Genomic DNA, 13,935 nt, shown 5'->3' on the forward strand with positions numbered 1-13,935 from the left:
TGGTGGCTGGAGTGATTGTGGTGGCCATGGTGTTAGCGGCAGTCATGGCCAGGTGGGGGTACCTCCCCATAAAAATGACAGGGGTGCTCTTCGAACCTTGTCCAGTAGGGCGCAAAATTTATGTATTTGTACCCCTAAGGGTGCTAAAATCTAAAAGGACTACCACTGGAGTTGTCGTGGTACCTTTTAGTTGCCTTTAAGATTAGTCGCTCAAAAAGGGTAAGGATTTATGACAACACTTTCAAAAATCTTTAGGCGAAGTTGTTGTTTGGAAGAGTCAGCTTTATCACAGACTATTAACTTACTAGTGAATAGTGCTGTGCACTACTACTAAAAATAGCTTTTCTCACATGAGATCCCATGAGACCCCCCGCACAGACTCAGACAAACATTGGGATGTGATAAAGGCAAATGTATGAGCAAGTACGGCCGTAGCAATACAACAAAAAAGGTAAAACTTTGGTGAAATCGCGCAGTTAGCGTCCAAAACGGACCGAAATGGTAAGCACCAAACACTGTTGTTGGGGTGAATGCAAAGTAGACGCGAGATATCCTGATAAGTGGCCGAAATCCCTCAAAGAAGTTGAGCAAGCAGGGAAGAAAGTATTCATTCCGTTTCCAAAACCAAAACAAGATATCGCGAAGTGCAAGCGTTGGCTAGCTGCTTGTTCGCGGGATTTCTTTACGGAGAAAAACATAACCAGGAACACCTATATTTGTGCTCTTCACTGGCCCGGAGAGAAAGGTCCAACAGCCGAATTTCCTGATCCGCTGAAAGCAAATCTAACACCAGAACAAGCAAGTCGAGCAAGTGCTCCAAAGAGAAAGCCGCCAAAATCAAGAGCGGAGCCAGTGGCAAAGAAACAGAAGTTTTTCGTCGAGAAGTGTGACGAGCAGTTATCGAAAGACGATTGCGATCCACTGGCATCTGTAGAATCTAGTCCGGTAGTCGATCAATGAACAATGTGATGATCATGATGATGTGACGCCGACGCTCGGACCGCTCGTTTATGAGGATCACACAGGAAAGCTGGTTTCAAATCAAGGCTCTCAGACTGTGTATTCCAAATACGAATTATCTGCAAAGGTTGAGACCATGATTATGAAGAATGAAGTATTCACCACGAAACTTCAGGCTCCCAAAATAGTTAGTACTCTGTCAAACGAGAACATCGTGCGAGATTCAGCTCTTATGAAACACTTAACTGGCCTCACATCTCCGCAGTTTGAGATTTTGCATCATTTTCTTGACAACGTTTGTCCAATGGAGACCATCAACTACTGGACAAGTAAAGATTACCCTGCAACAAAAAATGCCAGAACTGGCCCTAAAGGTGATTTCTCGTCAAGGGAGAAACTTTTTATTTGCCTTCTGAGACTTAGGAGAGGATTTACTCTCAAAACTCTTGCAGTTCTTCTTAGTACACCAGAAAGGAACATTGATCAATCACATGTGCGCAAAATTTTTGCAACGTTTATTCAGCTGTTGTATGTAACGTTTAGAGACATGCAAGAATTCATGTTTCCTCAGAGAGCCCAACTTAGCAAGTTCCTCCCCAAAGTCTTCAAAACAATGAAGAAAATACGGTGTGTTGTTGACTGTACTGAGTTTAGAGTGGAATGTTCCAGAAATTTTGCCAGGCAAGGGAACACTTTCTCTTCTTACAAGCACACCAACACGTTCAAGTGCCTCATTGCAGTCACGCCCAATGGTGGTGCATGTTTTGTTTCGGATTTGTTTGAGGGAGATATTGATGATGTTCAAATCGTCAAGGAAAGTGGCCTTATGAAACACCTGAAACCATACGATTTAGTATTGGCTGATCGTGGGTTTACTGTGCGCGAGCTCTTAAATCCTCTTCAAGTGGAATTGAAAATTCCATCTTTTTTAAAAGGCAGAAAGAGTCTCAGCGCTGCAGAGGAACTTGAGACACGTCGCATTGCAAAAGCTAGGATACACGTGGAACGTCACAATGAACGCCTCAAGCAGTTCAGACTTATTGGTCGAAAAATACCTTTATCCTTTGCTCCACTTGCAACTCAAATGGTTGCGGCTGCTGCATTTCTGGTCAATTTCAGGACACTCTTAGCAAATAGAGAAATATAGTTTTAATCTAAGTACATGAAAATTAAGAGGCTCACAGGGTTCATTAATTTTTAGCAGGAAGGCAATAATGAAAAAAAAATTCCTACAATGCACAAAGTAGGCAAGCAAATTTACCATGTTCACAGCTGGCCAAATTGCCCACCTGTCTGACCTTAATGAAACCCCTGGAGGCTGTGGAGGTGATTCAATTTTTTATACCATAAAAATGTAAATATATGTGAAGGACTTATCTTTCAAACTTTGTACAATTACAGCAAATATATTTTTACATGATTTTTGGTGGGGGCCTAGGAGGTTTACTCCGGATTTCAAGTGACAGGGATGATGAAATGGTTTTTTGGGGGGTGGAAATTTGCATAGTTCTGTGTTATATCATTTAATCCTTTCTGTAAATTTTTTAGCTTGGGGGTTTTGGTGCCGTAAGCCCTAGGTTGTTTGGACTTTTGATTTTTGTCCCATTCAAACTTCCCTGTCACTTGAAATCCAGGGAACCCAATTTGGGTTGGGATGTCAACATATACACTTTTTTCCCTTTTATCCACCCCCCCTCAAAGATAGGCTTCTATCGTTGTAAATATCTCGAGTTGTGTGACCACATGTTGATTCATGCATGTCCCACTTTATTATTAGATTTTTTTGGTAAAAACATGATTCTTAGGGCGTATGCGCTTTTGTGTGACCTGATGTCATTTACCTTGATTGCATACCTGTCAATAAAAAAAATTGGGGCGATTGTTAAATACCTGGCTATTTATTTACATATCTCCGTATTCCTTATATTTCCCTTTATAGAACGAGGCATATAAAAACAAAAGACTCCTTTGTAATTCAACAAGATGCAAATAAGTGACTGGTATTCTACAGTTTAGCCAAAAATTCAAAGAGGCCAATCAGAGCTAGCCTCCTACACATGTATTGTGGGCTTGACTCACATTTCATTAATCAAACGCCAGCATATTTCAATAATGAAAACTTATCCAAAAGGGCAAAAGGGGTCAACGTGACTACTTGGATCACTGTGGAAGGGTTCTGAACTGGAAGACCTTCCCTCCGGATCCCAACTGTTATGAAGAAATCACAGCATACCCAGAATGAGGGAGGGGGGGGGGGGGGGGTGTCCTTGTTTGAAGTTTGGTTGTGTATATCACAAATTCCCCTTTAAAGCTACCCAGCATTTTGTTTATACAAAAACTTAATAAACAAGAAGCTGATATATTCTCATCTCACATTTGTAAAGGCAAGTAAACAATATCATTGCAGGCAGTCCAAGTTCCTAGGGCCAGTGACAGATAATCTACAACCATGACAATTCCCAGCTTTCAAGTACCTTAATTTCTTGCATCTAACAGTAACTACAAGAAATCAAATTCAGTCATATAAAAAATATACTATGCAAGATAAAAATTATATACATCTATTTATGTATTTATTTATGTACTGCATTACATTTTCTTTCTTCAAGTGTCTATACTGCCTAGAGCATTTTTACGGTTTTGGTATCTACATAAAGTAGAAATAAGTATCCCAAATTAAAAGATATTTTGTTATCCTGTCTCTTTTTCACCACAAAATCAAGCTTCAAAGTTCGCCCTTTGGCCAAGCCCCTCAAGGTTGGCCGAGTATTTGTTCTTTCCATCACACAATCATGGTTCCTCGCCAACTACATCCCCACCATCAGAACATCTAAATGCTCCCAATGGAAAATTAACAATAGACAAAAATAGAAATATGAAATGACAGGCTGTACACCAGACAAAAATTTGTGAATACAGTGTAAATGTAGCACTACTCATACTTAAACCTAAAAGCCCCAAGATCTGAATACAAATTCACTATAACTGATCTCTAAGCATTTTCTTTCAGTATTAGATTGGAGAATTTTAAGCAACTGCCCTTTGGTGGCCATTTTATTAATTCTCATGACCTGTTCCCTCTTGATGGCCACTCTTGGGACAATATTATTGTGCGACTAAACTACATTTGCTTTGTTTCATTTACGGTAGACCTTAATGGAGTAATATCTCATTGCAATGGAGAGTTTCTTAGCTTTTTCTTACTGTGAAACTGAAAACCATGAACACCAGATATATTGATGGAATGTTGCTGTGTTACAAGGAAGAGCCAATCCGCTGCGAGGAAACTCAATCACAAACAAAAGTAATAATTATTATTTTGTTGTTTCAAAATTTGTTCACGTACTGCACAATTAACATTCCCTGAACTATTTCAGGTGTTCACAATTTTCTGGGTTTGACAAAATCTTAAAATCATTGTAGTTTGTCTAACTGCAATATACTAGAAAGCTTAATGAAAATCCCCTTGGCTCAAGAAACATAGCTGGAGAAATCCAATTTTCAGACCCTTTCCTTGTATATTCCTTTAAACCATCGTACATGTACCAGTTATTCTTAAAATAAAAGATACAAATATAGTGGCCACCATTCCACAGTGTTGCCCCATACAGTTCAAAACATTTTCCAAATAAGGAAACTGAATGTGGTGTATTTGACAGTTTAAGATGGCCTCCTCTGCTCAGCAAGTCAACGGAAAACACAAGAAATGACTGCAGATTCAGCATCAAACGAGCACTGCTCACCCTTACACCTGCACAGTGCCATGACATGTGTGCGTTGCCATTTTCATTGAGTGTAACATCCTCGCTGAATGGGGTTCCTTCTGGAGGCTGGCTTGCAAATTTCCTTCCACAGAGGGAATCTGGTGGGTGCTGCCAGTCTCCAAGAGCATCCAGAAACACATTGTTATTTATGTGCTGGGAGGGCTGTGGCAGTATAATAGACAATGATTGAGCTGTATATACTTGCAATGGACATGTATTGAGGCAGCAAGTTGTTGTTATGCTGCTTGTCAGGTATGGACGAGGAGAAACAAGAAGAAGTCACCTTCATTGCCACACAGGTCTAAGGTTCCAGCCACAACTGCAATGGAAAAAAGGCCAATTACTATTATTGATCATCCTATAATTTTTGTTATTATATTATTTGTTATTAGTAGTAATTGTTATTGGTAATAGGGCTGAGCGCGTAGAGCAAGGGCGATTTGAAATACAAGGACGATTACCTAAATTGTACGACACAAAGTCCAATATTACCAATATTATCACTAACACACACATGAGAAAGATAAATCTCTGTGAATATGGCTAAATGTTGTGTAGTCCCAGAAAATATTTTGCACCCCCCTCCCCCCCAGAAAATTCCAGTTTAGCTTTGTACTTTGCTTCAAAAATGTTGGTTTTGAAGACCCCCCCCCCCCCCTCGCCCTAGGAATTTCTGATGACCTTTCAAGGGGTGGGTACAGATTTTTTCTGGAACTGCACATTTTTGGGAAATGTTAGTTTTTATCAGTTTTCTAGTAAATAAACAGCTAAAAGAACTCATTAGAAGCCTATTCAATGAAATTTATCCAATCAAAAGCTGAGAATCCTATACTCAGCCTCTGATTAGCCAGTTTATATGCACAGAAAAGTGGTCACACCTTTGGGCTCGTTGCTGTGAGACTCTTGACAAAAACCCTCTGTTTGTTCTAAATAATATAATTATTTTCACAATAAAAAATGATGAAGCATACAACAACATACCTTGCTGCTGTTGTGGTAGCGACTGCAATACCAGTAACTTTGAATCTCCATACTGGCCATCATCTATAAGCCTCAGTGCTGTTTGTATGATGTGACCAGATTCTGGAAGGTCCGTCAGCTTCACCTTGTTGGATTTCACTAGGGCCTGGAAAATCATCAGCCAGTTATCCAAAGGACAAGTATTGGTAAGGCTGATCCCAATACTTGTCAATCCACCCCATGGGAAAATTGTCAGCTCCTGCTCTTGTTGACAGGTTGGGCCACTGACTGATGGAACAAGGAGAGCTTCTGCAACATTGAGTTCCTCTGGAGTGTATGAGCTGTCAGGTGTTACATGGTCCACACTACCAGCAGGCGATTCGGGGGTCGCATCAGGTTCCACGCTGTTAATCGGCGATGCTAAAGAAGTACATGTGGTAGGGTCATCAGGTTTCAAGACACAAACAGGTGATGGATGCTGAGGTTCGCAACCAGGTGATGCATGCTGAGGTTCGCAACCAGGTGATGTATGATGAGGTTCGCAATAGTCCAAGAAGTCAACAGACTCAGTTAAAACAAATGGTATGAGACCCCTCGGGACACGCATTTCAAAAACCTTAGGGGCAATGGCACGTGTCCACAATGCTGTCAGATACCTCACAATCTTTTCCATGAGGGGCTCGTCTCTTGTGATCCTTTCCACAGAGTCAGGGCCACTCCCAGCATGCAAAATAAAATCACAATAAGTTCTACCAGTCACGAGAAGGATTTGCTGGCACTGGTAGTAATAGGCATGTGACCGCTTCAGGACACACTTTCTATCTTCCACTTTAAAGCACTGCGACTAAGAACACTCTTAACAACTGGGGTGGTGGCAGATGTGACCATTGCTACACTGTACTGCTTGAAGATTTTCAAAGCTTTGATCTCAATCACAGTGTCACTGCCAACAAGGTCATCAGGAGAACAACCAATTAATGGGAACATAGGGTTGACCCAAAATCCTGACTGACTTTCATCGCACTTTCATACTTGAGTATGGCCTTTGGTTCACTTTCAAGACCATACCGCATCCAGTATGACTGAAAATGTTCAGACTCAAGTTCCCAGATGTGACTGAAGATAAACTTATCAGCTTCTGCAGCTGCAATCGGTTGACACTCGCTGACAAGCCTTCTAACTTTAAAAGCAGAAAGACACTTGGAGGCTGTCAGTCTACACCACCGTTCTGAAAAAAAAAAAAAAGATTTGCTTTGCAGCCGTGTTCCAGGAATTTCCATCACAACTTCAGGCTTGAGATTCTCATGTAAGGAACACACTTGCTCCAACAAGACTCTCTTTCTCTCATATCCAAGCTGATAGTCATTGTAGGTGAACTGGAGCTGAGTTTCCCACATTGAAAGCTGTCCACCCTCAGCTGACAACACTTGAATATCTGACAGAAGCCTATTGATATGATGCGCCTTAACTTCTCGATATTTGGCTGGCCTTGGATCGAAATGAATCACAGGCAGAGTGGCTTGCTTTTTCTTGCTGGGGTATTTCGCATCGCTTACCCTCTTGGGATTTTTGTCCCTTTTCGTGCCCTTATCATGAACATTCTTGGCTTGTACAAGGTTGTGCCAACACCGGTCCGTGTTTTTGAACATAGTCAAGGACAGAAAATAAAACTGCTACAACATGACTGCAGCGACCCAAAGACGAAGCCCGGCAAGGTTCACAGGAGGCGCGAAGAACAGCACCACTGTTTAGAGAGATAACAACAACCACATTGTGCGGAAGCTCTGTTTTCATGGACGGCCAAACGTGAGATCTTACTAAATAATGATTGTCGTTCACCATGTCCATCATATCGTGGACAAAGCCCGAATCCACATACTTTCTGCCATTTTTCAACGGCTTATCCGTCATATGTCCCAGTCCGTCTTCGATGTCTTCGCCATCATTACGATTAACTTGCGGAATCGATTCTAACGCATAGTAGTGCACATGTCCATAGTTGAAGAGCGAAGGAATGTTTTGAGACAGAAAAGCACGCCAACCAGTCGACGGAATAAATGGAACCGAAGTCGAGGTACAACTTGGTTGTGAATCCGAACTTTCTTTCAGGACCTTTGCTGCAAACCATTTTCCATCATCAATGCTCGGATCAAGGGTGTGATGATTTCCAATCGCTACACAATCTCTCACACGTTTAACAAGCTCGTCGCGTTTACCGCTTAATTTCAAGCCCCTGCACTTTAACCACCGTTTTAGTTGCTCAACGGTGTATTCCTCTGGTTCTCTTTCGAATTTTGAGCCAGGAACGTCGTCTTCGTCGGTTAAGACCGTCAAAAATCGAAGCGAACTGCTCGCCATTCACATGTTCTTCCCTACATCTCTTACCGAATTGGACTTTGTTTGTCTGAGTCTTAACGGGGGGGTGAAATCTCGTGACGTCATTAGTGCACAGCGCTATTGATTTGTCTTAGAATTGGTATCTCTTGGGGATGAAAATGAATTTTTGACCACGCCCACAAAAGTAGATTCTGGTACCTTTTAGGGGTGTTTTTGAAATTTTCTGACAAGCACCCCCATAATCTTCATAGGGGAGTCCCCCCCGGGAGTCAATAATGTTACAGTCTTTTATTAGTTTACTTTTGTTTGTATCTACATGGATGATTATTAAACAGTAAAACTGTACTTTAAATTGTGTTTATTCTTTATTAAAAAATCAGACTTAATTGACCTGCCAACAAAAACCTCACAAGGTTAAAAACCCACACTGCACTGCTTTCAACGCCTCTAAGCTTGTTTACAATAAGGCCTTAATGACTGGCAGCAAGGGAGTGAGGCTGAGCAAAGGAAAACATTCAGGGTCGAGGGAAACAAAACTCACTGTTTCCGTGGTTCAGCCAGAGCCTGGAGAGCTAAATCAAAGGCTCCTGTGAGCCAACTCGTGAATGCAGATGAGACATTAGAAATTGAAGTTAAGACTGCTACAGACACTTCACTGAAAGCTAAAAGAAATTATATCTTTGCCGGATTATGTAACGAGAAATAACCATTCTTGTACTAAAAAAATCGTTTTGGCCCTCGTGCCCGGCTTTCCGGTGATTCCACCCATAAAAACCGCCAGCTACGCAGGCTACTTTGCTCGAGCTGATCTCACGAAGAAAAATCTGTTGAACAAAGTGTCGCATTACATTTCATGCCTGGCATAAATGCGTGAAATTTATACCTTTGGAGTTCAGTCCACACAATCCTCAAGTAAAAATAATTTGAAATATGACTAACTCTTGCTAAATAAGAATTATTTCAATGAAAGCTAGTTGTCTGTAATTTGCTTCGTTTTTCAATGAGCATACCAAAAAGGTTTTGATCCTGTACTCATGCATTTTACTAAATTCTGCATGGTATGTATTAAACAGTTGATGAAAATTCATCCACCGCGTCTTTTTGCTTTCCCATAAATTACCAGATGTAAACTGCGAAAATAATTTTTTTTTCCTCTGAAGCCTCTATGAAAGCTGAAGAAATCTAAAATTGTTCATTTCACCAGAAATTTGCATAATTTTGTTTACGACGTCACTGATGCGTGACAGGGCCCTTTCCGCTTTTGCGTGAAAACTGACAGCCAAACTTATGTTTTTCAGCAAACTAATGACTTTATATAATACTTTTGTATGAGATGCAAAAATATGATGTAAGATATCTGATTAGCAGTGAACTTATCAGTTAAGAGTGCTTCTTTCAGCCAGACATTTTCTGGCCGGAAATATTTTTTGGCGGCAAACTCTCAAGTAGCGCAACGCAATATTATGCAATATTTCTGAGTAAAACTATTCAGTTAGTTCAATCGCGAAGGGAGGATAGGTTAAAAAATCGGTGAGGCCTACAACAAATAAGGCCACTAGTGCTACACATACATTAATGCAAGACACGTAAATGCTCTATAAAAAATCGTCTTGTTTATTCAAAGATCTTGCCGACACTTCAGTAATTGAATTTTTAAATTTAATTATTTTTAAATTCAATTATTGTTAAATTCAATTATTTTTAAATTCTAGAAGACGCCGCACTTTGTGGAAAAAAAATTTAAAAAAAATTATGACTTTGCTCAGATTCAACGAAAAATCTCCATTCTTACACTAAAACGATTGTCAAATTATTCTCTACAGATTGAATGAGAATATCCTGATGCGCCGTGAACAGAAAATTTTCGCGTGTTTTTTCAACACTAATTGATTTTAAAACTCATTCACTGTGCATGCCTGAAAGTTAAGGACAGAACCAAGCAACTAAGTCAAAAAGTCCACCATCGCTATAACTCGTTCATTGCGCATGCGCGCATTCACGAGTTAAAACCGGCCTCTTAAGCTTCATAAAAAAATTTATTTCTCGGTTAAAAAACATGAGATGTAAAAGCCTTGAAAAGTAGTCACAGGTGTCACACGAGGTCTACGTGATTCTCCGCGACCTTTAGAGTGACATGCCTGCGCAAGCTTTCCTCTTGTATGTCACACTCGCACAAACCGACAATATGGGATATGCTGTTAATTTATTAATCTGGTTTGTTTCCTGTCAGAAAGTTAAACCCTTACCTTAAATGACACGAGAAAGAAAGAGCAGTGAGGTACACGTAAAAAATTTGCTAGGCAAATACTTCCCTGGATAGTGGAGAGGTCTGGGTACCGGATTAGCGCTAGCATTGCATCAGAGATGTGGTTAGCGGTCTTTCCTGTAAGTTGTGCACTGATCCTGTATCCAGAGTCCTCAGGTTCTTTGGCCAGTGGCTGGTCACCTAGAGAGACTCTTGGGAACTGGAATTTTATTACCGCAGGGTTTCTGCGGTAAAACAATGCAAACCATTACGAAGAAATCAATCACAAAATTTAAAATTTTTCAAATTTTTCAGAGTCTCTCCTAGCAACTAACCGCTGGCCAAAGAGCCTTAGGACTCAGGGTATGAGATTGTTTGTGCAGGGGAATCCTGATTCAAAGTAAAATAGGGTATAAACGGTCTTTTATTGATTCCTTTGTCTATTCAGTTTCAACTGTATCGTATGCTCCCAGATAAGACAATAAATTCATCGACAGTACCAACCAACCTGTTGCAACAACCATCCTGACAACCATTGCACTGAATTGTCACGTTATGAAAATAAATAATTATATATTACTTTAGCCAGTTCTTCTTGTAATAATAATAAAAAAAATAATAATAAAAATACTCTCTATATATATCGTTGAAGGTGTCCGTGCTGTTGCCTGGCAACAGTGGAAACAAAGTTTGAATGACATCAGACAAAGAGAAGGTTGCTAGGCAGCAACAGGTTGGAAGACAGGCTGACGTTAGGCCCAACTCATGTTTATTCATTGTGGACTGAATGTGTTTATTCAGGGAGTGGTGAAAAGTGTTTACCATTGTTGAAACACAACCAAATTGTGATGCAAATGAACCACAGGAGGACGCACAAGGGACAAGGCAGATTCACCGAGGGAGATTAAACAAATAAATTCAGCATGCGCAGCGAACAAGAAGGAGACATCAGGAAACCACAGACCAAAGACAAAAGACAACGTCAATTCGAATTTGCATACATCGAGAAAGTTTTGCGTTCAGTGCCGGATCAAATTTCAACTGCAATGCTCATTCAATATTCACTGGGTGGAAATATCCATGCAGAATCCTTTTCCTTTGTTCCAGAAGTCTTTTTTGTGAAAGATTGCATTGAACAAAATACATGTTTTGTGGCCGTGGTAAATTTTCCGTGGGAAATAAATTCATCAAACATGTGAGCGCTGCATGGGCATTTGTACATTTCGTCGTGTCAGAAATAGATTTCAACTGCAAACTGGCCTGTGTAACTACTATGAGGTCATGCTCATCAAAATAGTTGCTATGTTCATTGGTTACTCTCCAAATCAACTGTCCACCCAGCCCTAGCTTCGCAAGGTTTTGTGAGTCACATATTTCTAGTAATAATAATAATAATAATAATAATAATAATAATAATAATAATAATAATAATAATAATAATAATAATAAGGTGAAGGTGACAAGTAATTGGTCGTTCGTCAGTTGAGCTGTGATGTTATTGGCTGTGAAGACAGTAAGTAAATAAGGCAATGGCTGAGTGGCATTTGTTCTAAGGTAGTAAACCAGCTTTCCAGAGTGAGCTGTTGATGTTTATTCTCTGCTTTGCACTTCGTTTTGTTATAAAAATGAAAATCTTGCCCATAATCACAACTTTTTATTGCAAACGAAGTGCAAAGGAGCAGATAAAACATTGCAGCAACATTTCCTGAAGGAATTCAAGGCCACATGCAAAAACTTATTCAAGTAAATTTGGGCTAAAACAGCAAAAAGTGATATATGCACAATAGGTCAGTTACATAGTACCTTACCTGTAACAAGAATTGATGTTATTTTACCAAGTAAGTTTTAACAGGCCTTGCCTTCGCAATCAAATCTCCCAGGTTAAAAATTTCTCCTAGGGAAGTTTACAAGCTGCTCCCGTGTAACATGAATCAAACTCACCTGAATTATTAATAACGGGACTTAGTATCTCCAAAACATCATTTCGCTTCAATTCCTCAACCTTATCATAGAATGCACCAATTGTCAAGTCTGGATTTGTGGCATAGAGGTATTCCATCACAGCTATGGTTGGATGGTACTGACCATACTCAATCTCTTTCAAACTCTTGTTAGGAACTTTAAAGTGCACACCCAAGTGAAACCAGTTCTTATTAACTTTTGACTTCTGATCTAGTAGCAAAGCAATTTTCTCAATCGACTCAGCACTGGATGCAACGAAGTCACTGATTTTCTTCAGGGCACTTTCACCATCTGTTGGGCACAAAGAAGTAGGTCACAAAAGTTACATTTGCAAATCAATCACAAGACAATTTTAGAATAAAAGAATCATGGGTGCTTTCTGTTTGGCCAAACGTTCCCGATTGAAGTTTCAAAAAATTTAGGTACCAAATGAGGCGTTTTTCTAATTAACCACAGCCAACTTGAAAACAAACCTGTTCCATTCACAAGTTTTCTACCAAAAGCACTATAACACAATGAAACAATAGTTGGAGAAACTGGACTCGAGTAGGAACGTCCAAATAGAACAGTATTTTCTGGTTGTTGTGATTTTCTGGAAAGTTAGGTATACCTTGCAAGATATACCCAAAATTGTGAAATTTATTATGGATAATTTCTGTTGCACTCGAATCCACAGCTGGAATTTTCTGAATTTTTGGTTGAATGGAAAGCGGCCTTGGAGTTTGTTTATTTCGGACCAAAAAAAAAGTGGTAAAAAATTGAACAAAGTGTTTTACTCAAGGACTATGCGAAGCTGACCTTCAATGCTCACTTTTTAAAGCGGAGTGTTGTTCATTTCAATGAAAGAAGACTACAATAATAATTTATTGCTATTGCGACAAGATATATGCTTGATTTTGCGGGAAATAGTGAAGGATTGACAGGACCCACCTTCTGTACCGGTGTGAAACAAATTAATTACCTTTTATATTTTTTAGTTTTAATGAATACCTCTTTTCAATGATTTTTCTTTGCTTTTTATCACATAATTGGCAGTTTATCTTTAAAAAATTCTCACTGCCATTTATCAAGCTTCTTAATTAATGTGTATTTGTGGCTGTTTTATTATGAGTTGGAGGACTTGATCAAGACTGATTAAAGCCCTGTGGTTTATTAGCTACTGCTTTATGTCTCAAAGATCATTTCTGTGTTATGAGATCTTATTTTTCTATGTCTATTTAGGGCATTTTGGCTTGGCTCGCTTTTATGTGTAATACTGACTCTCACAACCTCTCTTGTTGAATCCATTCAATGATAAAAAATTGAATCATAGTTTGGACTGTGTAATTTGTTTTATCTTCCAGTGTTTGAAACCTTGTGAAAATGCTGAAGTGTCGGTCAATTAAGTTTAAGATTCAGTGACTGTCGACCCACTGCTAAAATTGTAGAACTAGAGTTCCAATGGCGTTCAGTTACCGTTGCATTGCTGGAATAGGTTTATTTTAGGATCTAAATAGCATTTTTTAATCATCCTCTATTCGAGAAATGGCAATACCAAATAAATATATTTTAACTATAAATCACAATTCTTGATTTCACCAAAATACTGGGGCTACGTACACTGTATGTATATTTAGCCTCTTTGTTTGAGACATTGCCACACTTTAAAATTTCATGGATCCCTTCAATAACTGAGCAGGATCCCCCTTTTAGCCGTGGCAAAAATTT

At 39.5% G+C, this 13,935-nt stretch overlaps 1 protein-coding gene and 1 pseudogene across 1 annotated transcript; one reads left to right on the forward strand and one right to left on the reverse strand.

The window, feature by feature from the left end:
- Positions 1–450: 450 nt before the first annotated feature.
- LOC146479032 (uncharacterized) lies at positions 451–2,424 on the forward strand. The gene is made up of 2 exons (XM_085111150.1): positions 451–948; positions 1,016–2,424. Exons 1-2 carry the CDS (start codon positions 499–501, stop codon positions 2,105–2,107), a joined length of 1,542 nt encoding a protein of 513 aa, XP_084967276.1. The 5' UTR covers positions 451–498; the 3' UTR covers positions 2,108–2,424.
- A 2,062-nt stretch (positions 2,425–4,486) lies between these two features.
- On the reverse strand, positions 4,487–8,042 carry LOC146479033 (uncharacterized; annotated as a pseudogene).
- Positions 8,043–13,935: the final 5,893 nt, after the last annotated feature.

Source organism: Pavona decussata, unplaced genomic scaffold (genome assembly GCF_977016875.1).
Source record: "Pavona decussata unplaced genomic scaffold, jaPavDecu1.1 SCAFFOLD_61, whole genome shotgun sequence".
In the NCBI taxonomy this organism is placed as follows: Eukaryota; Metazoa; Cnidaria; class Anthozoa; order Scleractinia; family Agariciidae; genus Pavona; species Pavona decussata.

Excerpts from the sequence above, each read along its gene's own strand:
- LOC146479032 (XM_085111150.1), top strand. The coding sequence starts at position 499 with ATGGTAAGCACCAAACACTGTTGTTGGGGTGAATGCAAAGTAGACGCG. Across the intron at positions 949-1,015 it reads CTGTAGAATCTAGTCCGGTA|GATCACACAGGAAAGCTGGT; the intron begins GTCGATCAATGA and ends CTCGTTTATGAG.